The sequence below is a fragment of the Alligator sinensis genome, unplaced genomic scaffold, assembly GCF_000455745.1.
Source record: "Alligator sinensis unplaced genomic scaffold, ASM45574v1 scaffold876_1, whole genome shotgun sequence".
Taxonomy (NCBI): Eukaryota; Metazoa; Chordata; order Crocodylia; family Alligatoridae; genus Alligator; species Alligator sinensis.
Window position 1 is genome coordinate 1,779,556 of NW_005841938.1, and position 23,126 is coordinate 1,802,681.

At 40.5% G+C, this 23,126-nt stretch overlaps 1 protein-coding gene and 1 long non-coding RNA gene across 2 annotated transcripts in view; one reads left to right on the forward strand and one right to left on the reverse strand.

Annotated features, from left to right (window-relative positions):
- The window catches only part of CA10 (carbonic anhydrase 10), a 354,499-nt gene that overhangs the window by 223,275 nt on the left and 108,098 nt on the right, over positions 1-23,126 (reverse strand). Inside the window, exon 3 of the mRNA XM_006019771.3 lies at positions 6,541-6,683. Within this exon, the coding sequence (XP_006019833.1) occupies positions 6,541-6,683 (143 nt within the window). The remainder of the gene's footprint in view (positions 1-6,540; positions 6,684-23,126) is intronic.
- On the forward strand, positions 4,270-12,487 carry LOC102375599. The gene is made up of 3 exons (XR_323361.3): positions 4,270-4,347; positions 8,878-8,987; positions 12,341-12,487. It is a non-coding gene; the product is annotated as an uncharacterized LOC102375599 (long non-coding RNA).

A 23,126-nucleotide genomic window follows, 5' to 3' on the forward strand; every position in this document is an offset into this window, starting at 1 on the left:
AGCCCCCTTGCCTTCCCTCCACATGGCCCCTGCTTGGCTGGCCAGTTCTTTGGGAGGAGTCCGTGGCCTGCTGCCTTCCTGTTCCATTCACACTGATTTGGGATGTATAAAGGGACCCATCTACCTACTTCATAATGGAGAGATTCTCTTGAGCCTTTCTTCACTGCACACACTTGGAGCACCAGATCACAACTGGACCCTAAGAATTTTATTTCACTATAATCACTATAATCTTAGATGTAAATACTATTTCACTTTACACATATGAATGGTAGGGGTGTGAGAAGCAGGCAGTATTCAGTTCAGATTCAGAATCGGCTCAATTTGGGGGACGGTGATTTGTTTCGCTGATTCGGATCACTTGTCCCGATGTGATTCGGAAGAATCTGAAGATTTGATTCTGATTCAGAGAGTCAGCGATTTCGCCACAGATATAGCTTTATATGTTTTTTCTATGCGCCTCAAGGTACCAGGTGTGGCTTGTGAACGCTGCGATGCTGGGGCAGATGGAGTATCCCACGGGAGTGTCCCCTGCATGCTCGGTGGAGGCCCCGGAAGTGGACAGGAAGTACTTGTGGTCTACTTTTGGGTCTGCCACCGAGCACACGGGGGACTCCGTCCTGCACCCCCCCACCCAGCTCAGCAATCGGCTGGGGGGCACCCCAGGTGCCCCCCCAGACCTAGGAGGCACCAGTCACCGAGCTGAGGGGATCCACCACGCTCCCCCCTGCACTCCTGTGGGACACTCCATCCGCCCGACCATCTCAGTGTTCACAAGCCATGCCTGGTACCTTGAGATACGTAAAAAAAAACCCCTATGAAGCTGTGTCTATGGTTGAATCGATGAATCTCTCCGAATCAAATTGGAGGTTTCTGATTCAATTTGGAGAGATTAATGGGTCTCCTGATTCAATTTGGATTTGGAGAGTAGGTTGCTGAATTGGCCGAATCTCCTCCGAATTGAATCAGCGATCAAAGCTTCGCACAACCCTAATGAATGGAACGTATCCACTTCATCACTTCAGGTTTGGCACTTGCATAGTTTGGACACGATGTTGTCCATGTGCTCACTCAGGGTACTCACAGAACTATACTTTGGCTCGGCAGGTACCTGGTGCCATATGCTTTCCCAGGTTTGCTGGGTAAGTTTCCAAACATTAGCCAGACAAAACATGACTAGTGGGAGGGAAAAGGAGGTCCCTCCATATCGGCCTAGTGATTGGGTCATCTGCTCAGGGAGCAGGAGACTTAGGTTTTAAAGCCTCCCCCCCCTATCCAGGATGGAGTATAAATCTGCATCCTCTAAATACCAGGCCACAGGTTAGGCCCATGATTCTTAACTAGGGTGCCAAGGCATCCTGGGGTGCCTGAGATCCTTTTAAGAGATAGCAAGCAATAGTAGTACGGTTAGGTATGCAAACATCTACACATGATTCTCATGATTTCAAATAGAAATCCATAGTGCCGAAGGCATTCTGACCTGTTGTGGTCTTTTTGAGTTCTTTGCAACAGAAGAATTGCTCTGTTATTTTTCCATGGTCAAAAAACAAGTGAAAGGTAAGGGCTGGCATTTTGTGAGGGTGCCTTATGTCTATAAAGATTGGGAACCATTAGGTTAGACATTAAGCAGGTCCCCCTTTCTACCCTGGAGGCCCAGGGGAAAGTAAATAAGATAGGGGGGCTATGGCTCAGTGAGATGGCTATTGCCCTGGGTTCCAGATTGAACTTTTACTCCCAAGGGGCCAGAAACAACCTCACTGCTATCATCCGTTTTATACAATAACTAGTAAATGGAAGGTGCAATGAATGAGCCCCAAGAAGAGTCTAGATTGTATCTAACCTGTGGCCTTGTGGATGCAACACTTTGTCTAGCAACAGGAACTGCAAGTTCAAATCTCCTGTATGTGAGAGAGGCTTAAAAGCTGGATTTGCTTCTCTCTGGGTAAGTACTCTAGCAATTCAGTTATTAGGATTAAAATACTCTTCATTTTAGATGTGTGCAGAGTGAAATTAGAAACCAAAATAGTGCATGAGTGCCAAAAACTGCAGTTGATAACCTTGCCATTAAGATCCATAAAGTGAAATAGGACTCTGCCTTCATTTAATGTATGCACAAGCCAAATTTAATGCACACACAAGCCAAATCCTGCTCACAATAACATGGGAAGAGCATCAATTAGTTTAACATCCATAGCTTGTACAAGTGAGATAAGGAGGCTTTAGTTCGCTGATATAATTCATCTCCTATGACATGCCCTCAAAGTGTTGTTTTACCAGTAGTCAAATAGCAAAAAAAGAGTTCCTACCTTGTAGAAAATTCCAAGATGTAAATGCTGAAATAAATTCTGAATTCTGTGCATATAAACAATCAGAAACTCTGTGGAAGGAGTCGAGACCCATGTGGAAATGGTACATGATAAGAAACACTCTAGAATGTGTTACATTTTTGTTAAGGAGTCTTTAGCCTCTATGATCTTGGTTAAATACTGTACCTCCTATCACCTATACTTGCATATTATCCTGTGTTACTAAAGGACTGAATAAAATAAGAGAATTGCTACATAAATGTAAGCCATGAAATATTAAAAATACCACTTTGTGCATCCTCATATTAACAGATGAAGTGTTAAGAAAGAATATATTACATCTGGGATTGCCAATACATTCCAGCAGATCAAGACACTTTATTTCAAAATTAATCTTAGGGTTGAGAAAAACTGTAATCACATTTAAAAAAAAAGGCGATAACCTTTAGTCATTTCCTGTATTTTTCCTGAATTCCTATCCTAAGTACATTTCTTAGAAGCAATAATTCATTCAGAGTAATCATACAACTATGTCCATTCAAATAACAGTGTCTGTTTGAATAGCACTTTTTGATAAAATCAAATTTTAAGAAATGAGTTGAATATGGCTCAGTCTTTGTCTATTAATTTTAACCGGTTTGTGTTCCCATTTTCAGGTTCTTTTTTATAATTATGTATATATAGCATTATACTTTTAACAAAGATAGCTGGAAAGAATGAGATAATTCATCACCTCACCTTACAATTAAAGGGCTCCAATGAGTTTTAAAATCATGTATGAAAAGAGCCTATCCTCTGTGACTAACGTCACACTAGATTATTACAAATGATCTAATTTGCTTTTCATTCTTTATTTGGGTGAACTTTTTGTGTTTCTCACTGAAAACTGAGCACTCTCATTGTACATCACAAATATCACTTACAATTCTGCTTATGGGATCCAACTCAGCAGACCACTTACACACATGCTTGAGTCTTGTTTTAAATTGCGGCCATAAATAATTTCTGGTCAATTACGTCAGGTTTCCATGCATTAGCCCAATGCTGTAATGTCTGTTTCATGCATTAGCCCAATGCTGTAACGTCTGTTTCAAAAACTGCAGAGGAAATTTGAAAAGAAACTTCCAAAGGCAATTTCATTACAAAAAAAATGGGACACATTTATTGGCCCTCTTAGGCAACATTTTCCCTGAGAATGTACGCTGAAAAGATCTTTTTATTGCTAGCTATATTTAAATATCTACAGACAGAACATAATGTTTCCTTAATACGGTGCATAGTTATTTATTTAGTAATTTACATGAACTCATTCTGTGCATTTAAGGCTTAGACCCCATTTTGTAAAGTCTTTAATTGCTTGTTAAGAGGACAATTCAGCAGGGCTAAGTAGCCTGGACAGAGAGCCATGCTATATCCTGCTGCCAGTACTTAAGCTAGCGCTACATCAAGTTGCATTACGCACTGTACCCTCTGGGCCTCAACTGTTCGTGAAAATGGGATGTGGACCTCTGAAGATCTTACTCACAAAGCACAAACAGCACGGGGACAATAAATTGAAGGGTGTTGTCATGGGTTAGTGTATGCTTAGAATATATCTTCACACCTATATCAAACTACAGCCTCGGTTGTGTTTGCTGAGTCTCATTTTGTTTATAAGACCATTCCTTGCTTGCAATTTAGCTTTGTAGCTCCCCTATTAGTGTGAAACGTGGGACACCTCAGGCAAAGCTCTTGAACTTGCAGGAGGATTAGCAATGGAAGGTTCTCAACCCTTTCATTCAAATGAAAAAAAAAATCCTTGGCCAAAAAGCAGGCTAATAAGGCAAACCCTCCCTGCCAAATGAGCTGGTAACTAAGCAACTGATCACCTGATAGGAATTCAAGGCTAAGGAAATAGGTCATGGGGTGGGAGGGGGAGTGTATAAAAGGAAGACTCTCTCACTAAGTGGAAGTAGAAAGCAATGCTGTGTTAAGAGGAGAAGCAGGGCTTCTTATAAGATGCTGACCAAGTGTTAATGAACACTCAAGAGTGCTGAGGCAGGTAATAGTTCCCCAGAGTTTATTATTCTGCATGGTTTTGTGTCTCTCTTGTGCTGCTGAAAGTAAAGAATGAATGTTTTAAAACTTAATCTATGAAGTCTGAGTTCAATTTGGCTTCAGCTATCATGCGTCTTTACAGCAGTAAACCAGAGTACCAGGAGTGCTGGAGCTCTGGAGAAGGTGTGCTTAAGCTACTAGGAGAAAAAATTGGGGCTTGGGCAGCTGGACTCCCTTTTCCAAAAAGGGGAGAACAGTGTCCAGGGAGTAACCTAGAAGTCAAAGGAAAAATAGTGCCTCAAGCTTGCCTACAGAAAAATAAAACATGGATCCAGTATTGGGATCCATACAACTTGGGCATATCTTGTGTTTATTTCCCAAAGACCTCTGCCCAAACTGCTTTTCCCCTAACTTGGTTATATTTTTAAATGAGGAAAGGGAATGGATCAATAACTTTAATCATATCTTCTAGTAACAATGTTAAAGCCTCTTAAATTTGGAGCAGGTGAACAACTGGTGAATAAACAGTTTCTCATGGTCTTGATCTTTATGGCATCCAACACTTGTCAAATAAAAATAAATAAATAAATAAATAATAATAATACAGTGATACATGGCTCTACTAAAGAACAAAATGGAGCAAACTGAATTGTAGGCCTCTAGCTGGAGAACTAGTAAGCCTTCCATAATTAAGCCAGCTGAGGACTTCATCATTGAAAACCAAGTTTAAAAAGTCCTCCTTTCTTAGACTTCATTGTAATAAGATGCATTTGCTAAATTGTTTTATAGGGCAATTTGAGAACTCCATCAAGCTGTTTGTTTTGTTTTTAGAAGCATATTACAAGTTAACAGAAGTTGGAGGCTTAAATTAAAAATCCCAGTCATTTTGGCAACTCCGCTGCAAATGAAACAAGGGCCTTACTTAGGGCCTTGTCACACGGGACATTTAGTACGTGAATATCACGTAACGTTCCACAGATTTAGCAAGTTAGAAGATGTTCTGAGCAGTCGTATGGTCATGCTTACTATGAAGACTATGTGAACGGCTCATGTTCTGTCGCTAGTTGCTCGTAGTATCTCTGCAATGCAGGCCAATGTTGGTTCAATGTTATGGAGATGCTCCTTGGCCAAAAATGTTTTAAAGTTTGCTATGATACACACCTGCTTCTGGAACGTGTTTTCCTTCATGGACATGCAGATACTAACCTTTTAAGTGCATTTACTACATGCTAAGTATAATGTGTGATGTGGCCCTCAATTAACTTGATGGAAGTCTCATTGACCTCTGTGAGTAAGCCAAGTATCATTCGCAGTTCATCTGGTGTATTCACAAACTTTTACTTGCTGGGTTTTTTTCTCCTGTGCTTTTTTTTTTTCTCTTTTTTGTTTGCTTTCTAGTTAGTGCAATAGGGCCAGTTAACCCCAGTGTAGCATGGGCATGAAAACTAACCTCTAGTGCAGTTGAACCAAAATGTTAGTCATGTGTTTTAATGAGCCTGCCTAGCTCCCTCCCCAGCTTCTAGTTTAAAATGCATAGATGTCTCCACTTCACTTCGTAACATTTTGAATCAGATTCTTGTCATCCCATATGTTCAAACACTATCATTACACTAATTGCATGATTGAGACCAGTGCAAGGGAAGAATTGGGCCACCTGAGGCTGATACGTCCGATATTTGCAACCCAGCTGCTTTAAAATCGCCCCCATTCTGGATGGTGAAAACAGTAGTCTAGATGTTTGCAACCTGCTTAATTTGCAGCAGAGTCAAGGATGAGTTATGCAGATTTTTAAATGTAGCTTCTGCTTCCAAGGATGCTGCTCTTCTATTCAGCTCCAGCACGTCACCAGTCCTGTGCAGCTGTTTGCTGTGTATAGTCTCAGTCGGTCTGCAGGGCCTAAGAAAACTAACCCTATGAATGAATTACCCAGGTTCTGCTAGACCATTTCTGAATCCATACCATGAGCAGATGCATTTTAACTGACACTGCTATATGGCAATACTATCAAATTTTTGTTATCCCAAAGCACGTTTAATTTTGATCCATGCCGTGGAGATGTGCAGCTCTGACAATCTGGTATTTCTTAGGCTTTAGAGCTCATTGACATTAAAATGTGCTTCATAGATATAAACAGTAGCAAATAGTTATTTATCTATTAAGTCCTCATTATTATATCAACACATGCTGGGGCACTTACCTTTCTGCCTCCTGTGTTTATGCGAAGTGGAGTGAGGAAGGGATCAAAGATCATATGGCTGGTTTCTATATTGACAGGTGACTGTCTTTTCCCAACCGAGCAAAGATTCCAAGCTGAGTTGACCAATCCCCAGAAGGAAGGAACTAAAAATGGATGAAAAAGGGTACAAATTTAAGTGTCTGGAGGGAGAAAGGAGGAAATAAAAAAGCCTCAAAACAGATATGCAGGCAATTAAACTTCTTGTACCATGTATACATGCAGTAGGATCAAACTGGGGGGAAAATCAATACAGAAGCTGAAATGTAATGCTTGATATATAAGAGCCCAAGTCTGCCAAAATGACAAGTTTAAGTATTGGCTAAGAGGGTATTTTTTTTCCTTTACTTAATCTACCTGGAATTAATCATGCCTGACTTTAGCTACGAGTTACTAGTTCCAAACCAGCACTAGGGACTGTATTTTTATATATATATAATATGAAGTTTAAATAAGGTGTAAAACCTTTCTCTATTTTGATTGCTTCACCATGCAAACTTAACTTTCTTTTAGGCTAATCCATAAAGGGGAAAAAGTTTTTATTATACTGAATTTTCAGATAATGTATTGTTACCTCGGTTCATAATTGCTTCTGAACCCTACTTAAGATTATGCCAGTTGAGGGTTTTAGACAAACAGTTGGGATCTATAACTGCCTCAAGGTTTGTGTTTCAAATGCAAGCTTTTTGGTTGGGCAGCAATGTATGATTTCAGCTCAAATTATGCTAGAGTAAGACATGTTTTTGTGCACAAAAATAAATTAAGACACAAGAACATCTGCTAAGTATTTTTCTATTTCTGTGTTTAGAAATATATCACAGATAGATAGAATCCTCTCTTCTGAACTAAAAGAAGTTGGCAGTTGGGAGGTTGGTTATTTTTCCCTGTGTTGACTGCCTTACCTGTGTGCGTCTGATTATAGCTCACAGCTTCAGTCCCTTCATGATTTAGAGCTTATTGGCCGCTTGTATCAATCAGAGCTACTTTCGGCTTTATGGACTGAGCTTGGGAAAGTTATTGTGGAGGACCACTCTTACACCTTGAGACCCTTCCTGTTTTGTGCATATTGAAACAAGTGATAATCCACATATGCAAATGTGATAAACCTCATGCCTTGCTACAAAGCACCTCGGTAGTCCACCCGAGTACATGTCACTGGACACGTTTCCATTATGCTTAAAAAGCTGTGGTTACTTCCATGACACTGAGAGTCAAATTGACTTAAATTCAGATTACAATCTACTATACAGAGCTACTGTAAACCCCAGGCCCTGTGGAAACTCAAGAAGAGGACCTGTTCTAACTTTCTTCCTTGAGGAAGCTCAGCTCTGATACAGACAGTTCACAAACTTGTTGTTGCACAAACTTTGAGTGTGTTCAAAATCCCCTCTCTCCCCAACACCGGTCATAAAAAGGTCTTTTACAAGTGTGAGTAATTCCTCCCACCTCTGCCTCACAAGGAAATGATGTGCTTCATCTCTAGGCATCCTGTTTCCTTCTCCCTCCCCCACCCCTCTCCTCTGCCAGCCCTTTTACCCAAAGTTTATAGGCCGTAAGACATTCCTTAATTTATACTAATAATAGCTCAGGCAGCCATTGCAAGTGATGTGCCTAGTTGTCAAATTTAAACAAACATACTTTGTTCATATTTTTTTTTAATTGGAGTGTTATTTTAATTTAGTTATGCTACAGTAACTTGTAATAATCATGAACTGCCATATGTTCTAAAAATACCACTGTTTTTCCTCTAAAATTTCATTGCAACTTTACCATGACATGCTGTGTGAAAAATGGGGAGAGAACAGCTTTTTACTCACTTTTGGAAGCATAAAACTCAGCTTTATTTGGATTAGCAAAATTCCCCTTGATATATTCTAACATCACGGCCAAGGATACATGTATTTTCCCCATTACAATATGCTGTTTCAAAATGCATTAGTACTAATGGTGGAACTTGGGACATGTAACTTCAAAAAGATGGAAAATATTCACTGGAAGGGCTGAGTTGCTTGAATGGTAGCTCCCTGTTCATTGAGATTTTTTTTTTTTTCTTAACAAGAAGAATATTTGGTAATAGGATTAAAAACATGCAAGGGATAATGTAAACTTTCTTTTTTCCCAGGTCTTATAACTGACACTTCATGAATGTTACTTACTGCAATAAAGAGTGTCAAGGGGAAGTGGGAATTACAAGATGACCAATGGTTAAAAAAATTAATGATGCCACTGGGGATGCCCAGAAAAAGATGTATGCCAAAATGGTTGCTGTAAGTGCTGGTTTTATTACTCTGATTTTGACAGGGCAATCTTGCGTTCTCCAGACCGCCTGCCACAACAGTCCACTACACGGAGGTCAAGTAAGTGGAGTTCTAACATGACGCTTCACTGCAAACGTCCTGATACCCTGACATGTAAGTCTAATCCACAATCCTTTCTTTTTTTCAGTGCCTAGATAATTCACTAAGTGCATCGCTATTTATTTACAGCTTACCTTGCCTAATGCATTTATCACTAGTCTCTTCCTTGATGCCCATGAGACCTTCCCTTGGTGATCACTAGATTCTGCTTGCTCTATAATTAAGAGTTAATAAGAGAACGAAGCCAGAGACCAGCTGAGAATTCCACAGTGGAATTAATTAGTGGGTGACAATATTAACAGCAAGCTGCCAAATGAAATGCTATCTTTCTGAGACAGGTGTGAAATTACTGATTTCTGAAGTGTGGACTACTACTTCTGTCTGTGCGAGTCTCAAACTCCAGGGAAAAAAATATTTGTAGATGTTGCTTTTTTTTTTCCAGTGGTACAATATAAATACAGACTAGGCAGTGCTGGATAAGATCTTATGCTTAACTTTCTATGGATTAGTGTTTTTGGTTGGTTGTTTTTTGTTTTTGTATAAATACCTCGCCAAATATGTGGCTCGTTAGTATTGCTGAATTTCCTCTTTGGGAAAAAAAGGGTAAACATAGTGATGTCGGCATGATAATCTAATGAACTGGATTGTGAGCAGTCTTCGCTCATCTAGTGGAGGACGCTGGCACACGTGCACGACTGAACCTTAGAGGCACTGGAAGTCATTTACTACAAATTCTTCTTTAACTGAAGCGGGTTTGGGGAGATTGAGGAAGGTGTGTTCTCTCTCGGTGTTGGCGCACAGTTTCAAGGAGCAGAACCAGTGTTCAGAATCCATGAAGGAAGTCTAATGAGGCTTGATACAGTAGCAAAGGAAGGATGAATTACTACTATTAAGCAGCTCCAAAATAAACTGCCATTCCCAAAACACCATAATAAAGGAACACTGTGTTGGAAGAGGACCTCTTTTATATGACAAGACACCAAATAGTCAGCTACCTCTAACGGATGACTTCTGGCACTCTTCCCATCTTGCCACACAACGGTAGAATCCGGATAACAGATGTTAGCACACAGGGTATGTCTACACAAGACGCTAACTGCGCAGTAGCTTGATTCTACTGTGCAGTAGTGTGCAGGGCAAAACCTGGCCTAGTCTGCTATTGCGCAGTAGGACTGGGCTACTGTGCAGTAAGCATCACGAAAAAGCTGTGTGCTGGCACTACTGCACAGTAGTGCCACTTACTGCACATTGATTTAGTACTTGGTTATCTGAGTACTAAACTTAAATGTACAGTAACTATGGCACATTACTGAAAGTGTAGATGCACCCACAGCGTCCCACATTCCCAGTGCCCTTTCTCTCCAGAGACTCAGACTCTTCATCCTTGGAACAGTGCATGGGGGTTCAGAGGATGCAGACTGGGGCCCTGACTTATCAGACCAATGGATCAAATATTTCAGTCCAATTTATTTCAATGGGATGAAGAAAAGTGGGCTTTGAACTGGAATCTCAACTTTGCACATAACGGATGGTTGCAGCTCTCCAAGCCGAGCCCCGGGATGCTGTCCTCGGCTGTGGAGGAATTTCCAGAGACATTCCTCTGAACTGTGGAGTCAGAAATAAGGGAGAAACACTTCAGCCCTGTGCTCCCCCTTCCTGATTCCTGGATTCTGAGTGTGTCCAGGGCAGAAGACGGCCAGACTGTTGGAGACCGAGGTGGCTGGCCTTGGGCAGGGAGGAATTGATGCACAGTTTTCACGAAGGTGGCACTATGGCTGGGTCTCCTGTGCACCATCTGTTCTGGGTGCATTCATGCTGTGATAGTGCACCCTAGACTTAAAATCTGCCGCATCGGCACTGTGTTCATTTCAAATTTGCTGTGGAAGACTGGAAGGACATATCAGACCTGAGAACAAAGTGTCACTCACCACCCCCCAAATGCAAAGCGCTCAACCTAGCGAGTGCTTAGAGATACTTGCCATTACTTTGAAATATGCTTGCAATTGCAGAGATGCTGCTCTGTGAGGCTTCTGCACCAACAATGTAATCTTTGCTTCTGAGCCATAAAACATACAGGTCTTTATTTAAAATAAAAATCCCATCTCTCTCTTCCTGCTCTTCCCCTCCTAGCTGTAGATTTACAACCCCATTCTCCATTCTGAGTCATGATTAATCTCTGTTAGAAGCCATTATTAATATATTTAAAGTTTTAAAAGGAAACCTAATGTTCCCTCCCTCAATACTCCACCTTCCTGCTCAAAGATTCACAGCCTACCTTTATTTTCAGCCCCTGTCGTCTCATTTTTTGTTAACTCTTTCAATTGTTTGCTGTTGATCTCTTACAATTCTTGTGCGCGTGTTTTGTTCTTTCCGTATCAGCATTTCACAAATGAATATTCTGCATGTGATAGCAAGGAAATACCATGCTGTCTTGATATATACACCAGGGGGAAAAAGCAGTAAGACTTAAAAAAAAAACAAACCACGATTATGTATGGAGTGAAATAGTGTTGCCCTTACTTCTACAGAACACAACTGTATTTATGAAATGCCCACAAATCTCCCAACGTTGCTTCCAAGCTCACATCGCAGAAAGGTGTTTTGATATAATATACAGCATCTTTCACTTAGTCTGCTTCACAGAATGCTCAACAGGCATACATACCTGTATTAGTGAACTAAATAGCAGTAAGAGGGGAAAATAAATTAACAGTTGGGAATTAACAGTTTCCTGTAACTGGGCATGTCTACACATGCATTAATGCTGGCTTAAATTTAATGCGCAATAAATTACTAAGCAGTAAGCGGGAATAGGCTGGCATCTACACATGCAGGCCTTAAAGCACTTTAACACTGTGTGGGCTGACTTGGGACTCATTTTAGTCCCAAGTCAGTCCACACGCATAGTGTTACTGTGCATTACTGCACAGTAACTAATCGGGTGTGAATTTGATACCTGCACATCAAATGCAGGTATCAAATATATGCAGGTATCAAATATATCAGATCAAATATATGCTCAAGTTGGCATGAGTTGCCATATTTCCTGTGCAGTATGGGCGTGCATGTGTAGACACATGCCCATACTGCACCATAGTTTCGGTTGCTGTGCAGTAAACATGCATGTGAAGATGGTGATGTTTGGGAAAATGGTTGGGTACTGGCTGAGGAGCCAGCCTTGGACTAGAAGACGTGTTCAAATCCCTGTTCCATCACGTGTTTCAGGAGTTTTCTGGGTTGCCGTAAGCCAGTCACTTAGCTGGCAAACACAGAAAGACTGTTTAAAAAAACAAAAAGGGAAGATAGCAGTTTCATAATTTACAATACCCTGTGCAAATTAATACATTAACAATTGTGATGTACTCTAATACTACCATATAAGTAACTATGCCATGTCTTCACTGTAGCTAACTCCACACAAGTCAGCCTAACCGAAATGAGAACAGCCACGCTACAGAATGAGGGGATTAACAGCACTGACTGCATTGGTCCCCGGTGAGATGTACTAACTTGAGCTCTAGCATCAACTCCTTAAGGGTGTAGCCAACCCACGTTAACCCCCTAACCCCTTGACCTTAAGGCTTCCATGTGATCTTCTGACCCCCTTTAGCACCATGCTGCTTATGCTGGGGGCAAAAAGGAGGCTCTGTATTATTCATCACTGAAATCCTGTGAAACCCAATGATCAGATATTCCTCTCATGGTGTCTGTCAGTTAAATTGGTAACTAAGAAGTTTAAAATAGCTTTTACTGAACCTCTTCTATGTGACAAGTAAGGCATGAGATACATGGGCCTCTTCGCTGGGAAAGGAAAGCTGCACAAGCCTCTGAAAGAAGCCATGAGAGCCCATTAGCTATGTGCTGTAGCCAAGGAAACTCAGTCTCCAACTGGAGCACTGCAATGCTTCCAGTTCTCATTTTTGTTCCAACAAACTGGGACCAGTCCCAGTGTCATTCTGCTTTGGCACAGAGCCACGTTTTTTGGTTCTGCTCACGAGCACATGGCTTGGGCTCTGCTTCTAACCCTACAGGTGGCTTAATGATTAATATGCTCAAATTTTGCTGTTCAGTTGCAATACTGGACTTCTGTACATCTATACATCATGCCTCTAGCACAGATAAATTGGGTAGAGCCTGCAAAAAAACAAGTAAATGACATTCCTGTGTGATATAGGGAAGTGTTATTACCTCCACCCAACAGAGGGGAGTAAGGCACAGATGGATATAGATCCACAAAGGGACTTTCACAACTTGTCTTCAGAGCAGAACTCCTGCCCTAAAGGAAACTCTGAACTGTGGAGAGGAAGACATGACGGTCTCTTGGTTCAGTTAGATAGGATTGATGCAAGAGATCAGATAACTGATTCTTTTGTCATTGCCGTTAGCAAAATGGTGTTGTGGTGTGAACCTCAAAGCTGAGACCTAACATCCAATTTATTAACACAGGGGGTTGCTGTATTTCTCTTGTCTCGGCTGGTTTGCTGCTGCTCACGGGCAGCTTCTCATGAAGACAGCACAGCAAACTTCTCTCTGTCTGGTCAGGAGTGACCAGAAGTGCGACTATTGGAGAGTTGGGGGCTTCTCAATTCTTATGCTGGTCTCAAATTTACACGTCAGAATTTTAGGGCTAAATTTTACCGTTCTTGCTCGCTCACCGAAGACAGGAGAACTTAGAAGAGGTTTAGGGACAGAGGAAGGTCAGACAAAACTCTAGTATTTTGCCCCTTTGGTTATCATTATTACACCTCTAATGGTCTTGCAAAATATTATGTTGGTTCCCTTGATAAAATACTTCCCATGTAACCTTCAACCAATAGTCGATTTTCTTAGCTGGGCTTTATGGTTTCCACGTAGAGATGTAGAACTGTTTTGCTGACACAGCTTGGCATGTGAACCAAACTATTCTTGCCATCTATAGCTCAGGAGTATTAACAGCTAATAGAACTTTTAAAGTTGGAAGAAGTTGGGAAATCCTAGGTGCAACCAGGTTGGCCTAAGCTTTGTGTTCATATCATCCTGGCATAAGATCTTGTGTTCAAAAAGCGAAGCCACCAAAAAAAGCATGAATGGCAACTGTAAACTACTGCGTGCTTTCTTGCATAGAGAGCAAGGGCTTTTGTCTGAACTGTTAACACCTAACAACTATCTAGCCTGATACTGGAATCAAGCCTGGTGGTTTCCATGTCTGGCTTTCCAGAATCATATTACTGACTGTTATATACTGATATCAGGTTTTCTCTCTTCTCCCCCTTCCTCCACAATCCTACAGACAAAAAACAGTAGCAAAATGAAAAAGAGGGGGGAGGCCCAGTAAAGGAAAGGGAAGAAGGAGTGTTCCGTGATGTCTGCAATTAATTAGGTTCTGGGGCTGGTAACACACAGAATGATTTCGGTACAGGACCGTGATGAGGTTGTTTTGCAGCTGTCAGTGTGACAGGTAATAGCAGTGTGCCAACAGCAGAGCATAAAATATCAGGCAGCCTAGAGCAGTCCAATAGAGGGAGAAGATGAGGTACAGAATGACAAAGAAGGCAGAGCAGAGACCAGAAGCAGATACACAATACTCATTTTTGCAGCATTAAGTGGATATTTATAATGACCACCTGATACGGTGGGGTTAGAGATCCAATTTTTATAAACAGTGTGTCTAATGTGCATCAGAAGGTAGGATTTGGTCCTGGCAAGAGAAGCAATTTGTTGGAAAAATTTATTCCTGGCTTTATTTTTATTTTTTTTTACTGTTTTGAAAATATTAAAATATGCTGCTCGGCATCATTAAGATCTGCAAACAGTTACTATATAGTGGAAGCTGATAAATTGCAGTTATTCAACTTTGCAATACTGGAAGACTACTTTCCTCTTATGCTGCGTTATGGAGAAAATTCCATTGTATAGCATCGACTTCCTGTACAAAAGATAAGAGATTTAAGACTCCAGAGCTCTACATAAACTAGGAAATAACGACAGTATCTTATTTATTGCCAAGTAGTAACTTACTAATTGATGACTTTCTAATAAGGCTCACAGTATAATGGCACTGACAGGAGCAATTAAGTCCGTGAAAGCAAAACTGCCATATACAGAAGTTGGCTTCTTGGAAAATTGTTACTTAAACTTTGAAAAGTGTGATAAATTCCCCACCCCCCGAATTGAAGTAACTCTATTTTTGGAATTCATGGGCTGAAATAAAAAAAACAGTATACTTTATTCATGCAGCAGATTCTTGTTTGTATATTTAAGCTTTAAAATTGTAGCAATAGTAAAAAAAAAAAACCCCACACAATCAGATGATATTTGTGCAGTAATTATTCTTGCCCTGGTCCCTCAGATAAAATCTCAAGATAGTTTATTGAAGCTGGGACTTGAAACCACAGAGTGAAGAAGCTATCTATATACACCTATAAAGCAGTCCATTAATTATTTCCACCTACTCAACTTCAAGAAAATTACCATACTAATGCCTCTGGATAACCACATGACCTACTCTGCTTCTACATAAAAGCCAAACGAAAAGTCATAAAGACTTTAAGAGGCATAAATCAGGGACACGCAAGAAATGACAACGTGTAGAATAGCATTCATGGAAGTAATTGGTCACAGAAATGTATAGTTCATGGTAATATTAGGAAGTGCAATTTCTTGGAAATTTGGGAACTAAGAGAGGATATTCTAATACCTTTTTAACAGACCAAGAGTACATAAGATGAAATAGAGTTTGGACAGTACAACAATCATGTAATTATCACTACTTAAATGACTGATTAAAAAACATAGATGTATTTTTTTTTCCCCCCAGTATACTGGAACATATATAAAGGATAAAAACATTTAACACTGGCTGCATATTATTGCTCACAACCCCACCTGACTCAATTCTGCTCTCAATCATCCGGGTAAAACTTAAGTTTAAACTTTTAAGCAGAATTTTGGTGGCGACCTGGGAGAAGCTTTAAAGAATAAAGGAAGACTAGGTTGAACAAAAAAACTGTACTTTTATGAGATGGCTCAACAGTCCTATCTTAAAGGGAGTCAAATACTCTGTAGAGGGGGAACGCTGCTGGGGAGTGCTGTGTGGTGATGACAAAGGATGACGAACGTCTGGATCAGATTCAAATGAAAACAAAACATTTGCTTATTCCAGAGAGTACCATGTTACCATAATTGCTGAATTACTACAATAATCAGTAGTGCCTTGCATCCCATAATTTCAAGGTGTTTTACAAAGCCATAACTCGCCTTGGAAAGAGAGTTATAAATAATAATATCCATTTTGCAACAGACTAAACTTAAACACAGAGGAGTCACTCAACCAAATTTAACCCAACAAATCAGTATTAAAGTCAGGAATAAAAACCAAATTCAGGATTTATACGGAAGTTCAATATCTATATGTCTTGATCCGCTGTCTTCTGTACTTCCCAATTCTTTATCGTAAAAGAATTATAAACGACACACCCAGATGTACAACTCTGTCAAAAATGAAAAGAGGAAAACAAAAAGACCACTAAATCAAAATAGGGGGGAAAAAATGTAAACTACAGGGAAAGACACAAAACCATGCTCATCTTCTGCTGTGTCTGGAACAAAGACGCTCTGAAATATCCTCTTGGCTTTACCTTTTAATAATGCAGAAATGGGCAGCTATAATTTAAGCCCTCCTCAATCAAGAGTATTACTTGGAAAACTATTTAGTAATAATAATTAGTAACCTTTAACCTTGCAAAGCATTTGCTTGTGTTCCTGCACCCATTGAGAATACCAGTGTAGGTGAGAGATGGGTATTTTTCCCCATTACACAGAAATTAATTTTCCCCTTTATAAACCAGGGTAATCATGGGGAAGAATTTCTGCCTCAGTGGGGTTACATTTAACATATACTAACCTGGGCACTGACAGATGATTTTGGTCATTTCCAACCACTGAAAATGATCAAAATTTACTTACGGGCTTTTCGTTGCCGCTATGTACAGGGATGAACCATCTGTTATGCCTCTTCTCTATGCTATTCCCTAATATGCCAATTGTGTGTGTTCATTGGCAGGAAGAGGCCCCATTGATGGAAGCGTGACCAAATGCAGGGCTGGACTGCTTGCTAGGAATACGACGTTAAGAGTTGTTAGTACAACTACATACATATTTTTAGCATACTTATTTCTCTTTCCAAACAAACAACCTAAGGGCAAATTTAAGTATTTATCTGGGGAAATATTAAAAAGACTTGTTGCTGCTGGCAGTTCTATCATTGTCGTTGTGAAAGACTAAACTCACAGAAGGAATATGCTAGCTCCCGATGTGGGGGGAATTAAAAAATAATTTGATTTCAAAGTTAAAAAAGCAACTGAGATGCTTAGTGGAGCTGGCCTGGCCAGTTCATCAGAGTGCTGATCTTTAATGAACAAACCCTTCAAAGTTCAACAGTTTTGGGGGGTGGAAATCTGGCCCCAAGCTTCAGTACACCAGTCAGTCATGCATCGGGCTTCCTCAGAATACCTGCCAATGTCTGGAAGCCTTGTACTAATAGCTAGCCACATCAATGACTTGCCACTTGGTTGGCAGTTTCTAATCAAACCCGGTCAACCCCTCGGGAATCGATCACTGACAAAGATTGGCATTAGCAAAGAAGCGATTTGGTAGTTCAGCCGAGTCCCCCTCCAGCTGCCAAACAAGTGTGCAATAGCAACAGAATTGCCTGCCATTTGCTTGAACGAGGAGAGCAGGGACGGGATCAGAAGAAGGTTAGGAAGAATAGAGAAAAGATGAAAAGGCATCAACTAAGTGATGGGGCACTGGACTGAAACTTAGAGAACTGGGTTCTGTTCCCAGCTTGGCCACGAACTTCTGCTATCCTTTCTGTTCTAACTGCAAGCTCTTTAAGTTGTTGTTGTTGCGGCATCTAATTGCGACTATAGCTCGAATACTAATGCACGACATTTAAAGCGGTGTGAATGAGGAGTGAGCTTTTCTAGACAACAGAGGGAAGTGTGGATAGAAGGCAAGAGCTAAAGAATGGAGTAATTTGAGTCTCTTGTGGTTTGAAGACAAGAGGAAGATAGTTTATTCAGACAATAATTCAAGCTCTGCTCTGTAGGTTCAGCTTTATTTTAATGTATTTGGATATTATTGTTCCTTGTGCTGAAAAATATGAAAGAAGGTTAAAAAAATCCAACCTACAAAAGGTAGGGCAAATTTATTCTGCTAAGGCACTTCTTGATCTATACTCTGATACCACAGTTCTTAGGACAACTGTGTTAATACATAAAACACTACTATGAATTTCAAAACTAAGACATTTTAACCGTTTTTGCTTGACATGAAGTCATGATGCTTGGTGTGAATCCGTAAGACTGCAGACTTCTCCACGTAGAGGACAATCGCTGGTAGAAATCGTCAGCTTGAGTGTAATTTTAGTTGTATGCATCTGTATCTGTTAATTCTGGCAATAGTCAAACTTCAGGCACAGTAGACTTGCTCTGATTAAACTAGCTTGCGGTGATCTGGTAATGCTTTAGGATAACAAGTTTCCAGATATAAACAAGCCAGGGTGTCTCGAGCATTGCCCGCAAGTTCATTTGTCCATGCCACTGGAGGGTACAGATAAGCACGGAAAATAGTTCATTATTTTCTCTCTAGAGGTGGCACTAAATTAGAGTTCATTTATCTGAGAGTGTTGCGGTTGAAAGGAGGCTTCAGCACTTCCCATCTAGTGCAAATCTCATCACTTTTTAACTTTACTATTACTGCTTTCAGATTTAGTCCCCTGAAAAATACTCTAGTTAGGCCTATTATCTGTAAAGAGTCTGAAGTTTCAGCTCGGCGTAACTTCATCCTTGCTTCCATGGTAACCTGTTATGCAGGTGGAGCACGCGATGGCTCTGTCCTGCAGACTTCACTGGCTTCCATTTTTGGGTGCATTTAAGGATTTAGGCATGAACAGCTGAATGGTGAGAGGCCACTTGGACTTTACACACTTTCTTGGTTGATTCTGATCTACTTGCACAATCCAAAGATGAGCCACCACTTTGTGTTTGAGAAGTAGAGGCGAGGTGTTCTTACTGAGCCTTCTTTTGCTTTTCATTCCCCTATTGCTCTGCATAAGCTACATTTGTGAACCACATGCGAGACCTAATGAAGTTGTTCTCTCCTGGTGCTTCCTCCTCCCCTCCCAACTCATCAATTCCCATAATTTTTCTCCAATGAGATGAAAGGATGACTAAGTTGGGAAGAGTTTCTAGCTGATGCAGTCTTTATCATTTTTAATAATTTTTTTATTGCACCCAAAAACTGAAAAAAAAAATATTCTAATGAACGCTATTTAAAACCATCACTTTTAGCGGTGCCTAGAGCCGTTGCATAACAAAACACATGACTTAATTTTCTGAAATATAGAAGAACTGATTACAGTGGGAGTGGGGACTAGTCATTTTTTCCTTGAAAACTGGACTTCATATGTAGCTGTCTAATTTTGGGCACTGAATTCTAAAAATTCAGTCAGATGTACTTGGCTCATGGCTACATCTTGCCTTCCAAATATGGATTTTATTAATATTAATAGATAAGAAGTGCCAACATGCAGTGAGACCTGAGCTGGAATGAATCGATCTGCAGATCTCTAAAATGACTAGAAACTCGCATTTATTTACTGCCAGCAAGTGAGTGAAATAACAGAAGAAAGCTCCTATCCCTGCTCGCTTACAAACCCAGTAGCAGTCTGCCTTTCCAAATACAACAGTGCAATGGCTATTTAAAGCAAAGCAGGATCAGTTTACATGCAAAGGAATTTATTCAGGTGCATTAATTCAAGATCCTTATGACACTTGGATTATCTTTAATGTGAGGACAATGCCACATGTTGGTTTAAGGACGTTAATCAAATGGGTTCTCTGTCTTTAGAGAGAACTTCCACAAATTTAACTACGGTTTCTGCAAGGTAACCCCAACACAACCACTTACGTCTTCTAGGCACATCTCGCTCAATGACACCACATGTCTGACAACTACAGGATCTTGTTTCACCGTTATTTAATTTCTGTTTTCAAATCCACAAATGTGACTGCACTCTGGTGAGCAGCTTTTGTACCCAGCTGTGAACCTGAGCTTCCAGACAACCTTGGTAAAGTTGCTGAGACTGCTTTTGGAGAAAGAAAGAGCAAGACAAACTGCTGAGTTCTGCTGTCAGTAAGGAAACATTTTGCAAATATATTGGTTTTCACATGACTATGGCGGAGGTTTTTAAATACTCATCTAAATCTATATTTAATGGTACGAGTGGGTTTTTTTTTTTCTTATTTGACTTGGAAGTTTCCAGAGCAGCTAGTTTCTACAAAATGTTCTGCAAACCTAGAAAGAGAAAAGGGTAGCTGAAAAAGTTCCCAAAATAGTCTCTCCTGCTATACTGGAAAACTCAGATTAAGAAGACAAAAAAGAAAATATGCCTTCAAGCTATTTAAATGTAAAAGTTTTTGCTTAATTATTTCAAATAACCTTTAAGGGCATGGTCTCTACCTTCTTAGTGGTCAAGTAGACCTCTGGGCACACTGGAGATTGTGCAGTAGGATTTACAGGGCTAAGAACGGCTGGAGCCTGCAAAGGCACCATGGCAGTGAAGCGCAAGAACTGGATTTGGATGTAGTAGAAGGTCAAGGATGGCGGACAGAAAGATCCAGTCGATCCCTCATACTCCAAGCAACACGTGCTAGCTCAGCTTGGGAGCGTGATAGCAGCTACGACAGACTAAAGCACCAACAGACCTACTCCTTTTCTGCCTTTGACCTTTGCAGGCAAGGCCTGCCTCATAAAGGCACAGAACACAGAATCTGACCTTCACTGTCACATCGTTCTCATTGAATATATTGCTTAAAGGACAGTAGCAGTCACTGCAATAAATAAGTAAATTAAACCCCCAGATCACTGGTGCTAAGATATTTAAATTATACTGCCTCAATTATTTGGTGTCTGTTTAGACTGTCAGATGCATTTTAACAATGCTGGAACCACTACCTAAATTAAATGATCAATTAATTTGCTTTTCAACTACTCTCAGAATCATTTAATCATCTAAACCTAGTCGCTAGGCAGGGGCGGACAATTATTTTGGGCACAGGGTTTTGGCAAGCCATCGAGGGCCGCATGACAGGCAGCCCAGGGCAGATAAATATTAATTTTCTATATATTTTTTTTAGGGGCCCCGCGGGCCGGATAGAATGGCCTGGCAGGCTGCATCTGGCCTGTGGGCCAAATTTTGCCCACCCCTGCACTAGAGGGCGGATAGTGTGCTCTCAATTTTGCGTGTGTCATGTGCTGTAGCACTGAACAATATGCACAGCGTTCGGGTTCTTCCTTTTAAATAATTCTGACATCCTACTATTGTCATTTGCTTGACTCCATTGTTCAAATGCATTGGAAGACCAAACGACTTGCCCAAGATTGTTCTGGAAGTATACAGAAAAGCCATCATCCAACACAGACCCTTTTAAATACCAATCCAGCACCTTGACCACTAAATCATGTTTTCTCTGACTGACTGTATCAATGCAACAGATGAGTTGAGAGACACTCCTCCAGGGTAATGAATATATACAGTAAGATTTAGGACTGTGTTGCAATGCTACCCATTTGAGTGGGAATGCAATAATTGCACTGAGGTGGCAGAAAAGATTAATAACTGCGTTACATCAGCAACGTATTCCTAGCATACTAGTTGGAAAAAGGCGCCGTTGCAACCGTTAGAAGGGGAATCTTATATTTGATTTCCACCCAAGTCACTCTATAAGACAACTTTACTGTGCAGCTTGATAAAAATGCAAGAACTAACTGAAAAATGAATTATGCTTCAGTGACTGTGGCTGAAATGAGCTGAACTCCAGAAGCCTTTCTGAGCTGATTTACTTTTTCCTTAAATTATAAGTTCATTTCCTCTACTGGTCTCTTACTCACCCAGCACTGTACCAAAGACAATTTCTGACTTCTGAACTGCTGCTCATCTGATCCAACGGCTGCGTGCGACAGAGCTGGGAATAACATTCACATTACTTTTCCCCACGAACAATAGATGGAGACACACTTTAGTTCAAGGCAAGTGACAGGAGAGCGAGGATGCTGTGTCGGTGAAAAGAGAGCAGCACTGATGCATAATATAATGCAAGGTAACTGTTCCAGCTTGAATAGCATTACAGCAACACCCTCCTCTCCTCCATAAAAAGCAGTAGAGGGATAAATGGCACCTACAGAAGTCATGCACGGAATATGGACTGATACCATCTTTTACAGACACGTAGGCTATAACATACGATGTAGTAATTGTAATGGAGAGAACGGGGGCCTGTAGTGCCAGAACGCGCACAACCGCCCATTTTTCTCTCTGCCTGAATCTGCTACAGCTCAGATGGAGTAAGTATCAATACTGTCCAGGGGGGACGTGTTAAAGATAATGTAAGCTACTTTTTTTTGGTGGCAAGATTCACCAGGAGATAGTGCCTTGGAGGCTTTATTATTTATGACCTTCAAGCAGAAAAGGATGCATCTTATTTTTTTAATAATTTCACCCTGTGGATATGCCATTTGATGGCCTTCCTAGCAACATGAAAATAAAGTCATACCCTCTTTGGCAAGTTAAGGATTAAGAAGAAAGCAATACTATTTGGTCCAAATGGAACAAGAAATTTATGGCCATGCATAGGGAAAAGGTTCAAGGCAACTTTAAAATGTGGAAAAATTTGAAAAGGGCTTCTTTTAACAGAACAATTTCTAACCTGACCCCCAACATTTCTTGTAACTACATTTTGACAGTTAAAATAATATTTTTGGGTGATACATCCAACAATTGCATATAGGTTTAAACAATGATCTCACAGTTGCTTAAAGGGTGAGTTTTGCTTAATCTGTGTCACAGCTTTGCCACTACTTTGGGAAAAGGAGGGAGGGGAAGAGCCCAAAAAACACTGAATTATGACAACTGCATAAACCTATCCTCTGAGAAACTGGAACTATTACATTTATTATGCAAGGGAGGGAGCTTTTAAAAAAAAGCCTCCTGGACAAGATGTTGATGATTCTTTGCTATAAAAATTACAACATCAAAACAGCTAGACTCTGGCACCACGCAGCTGATAAATGCTACCACTAATCCAGTGCTTTTACAGCACAGTTCATGTTCAAAAGCACTTTGCAAATGCTATTTTAATTGCAGGCATTCCT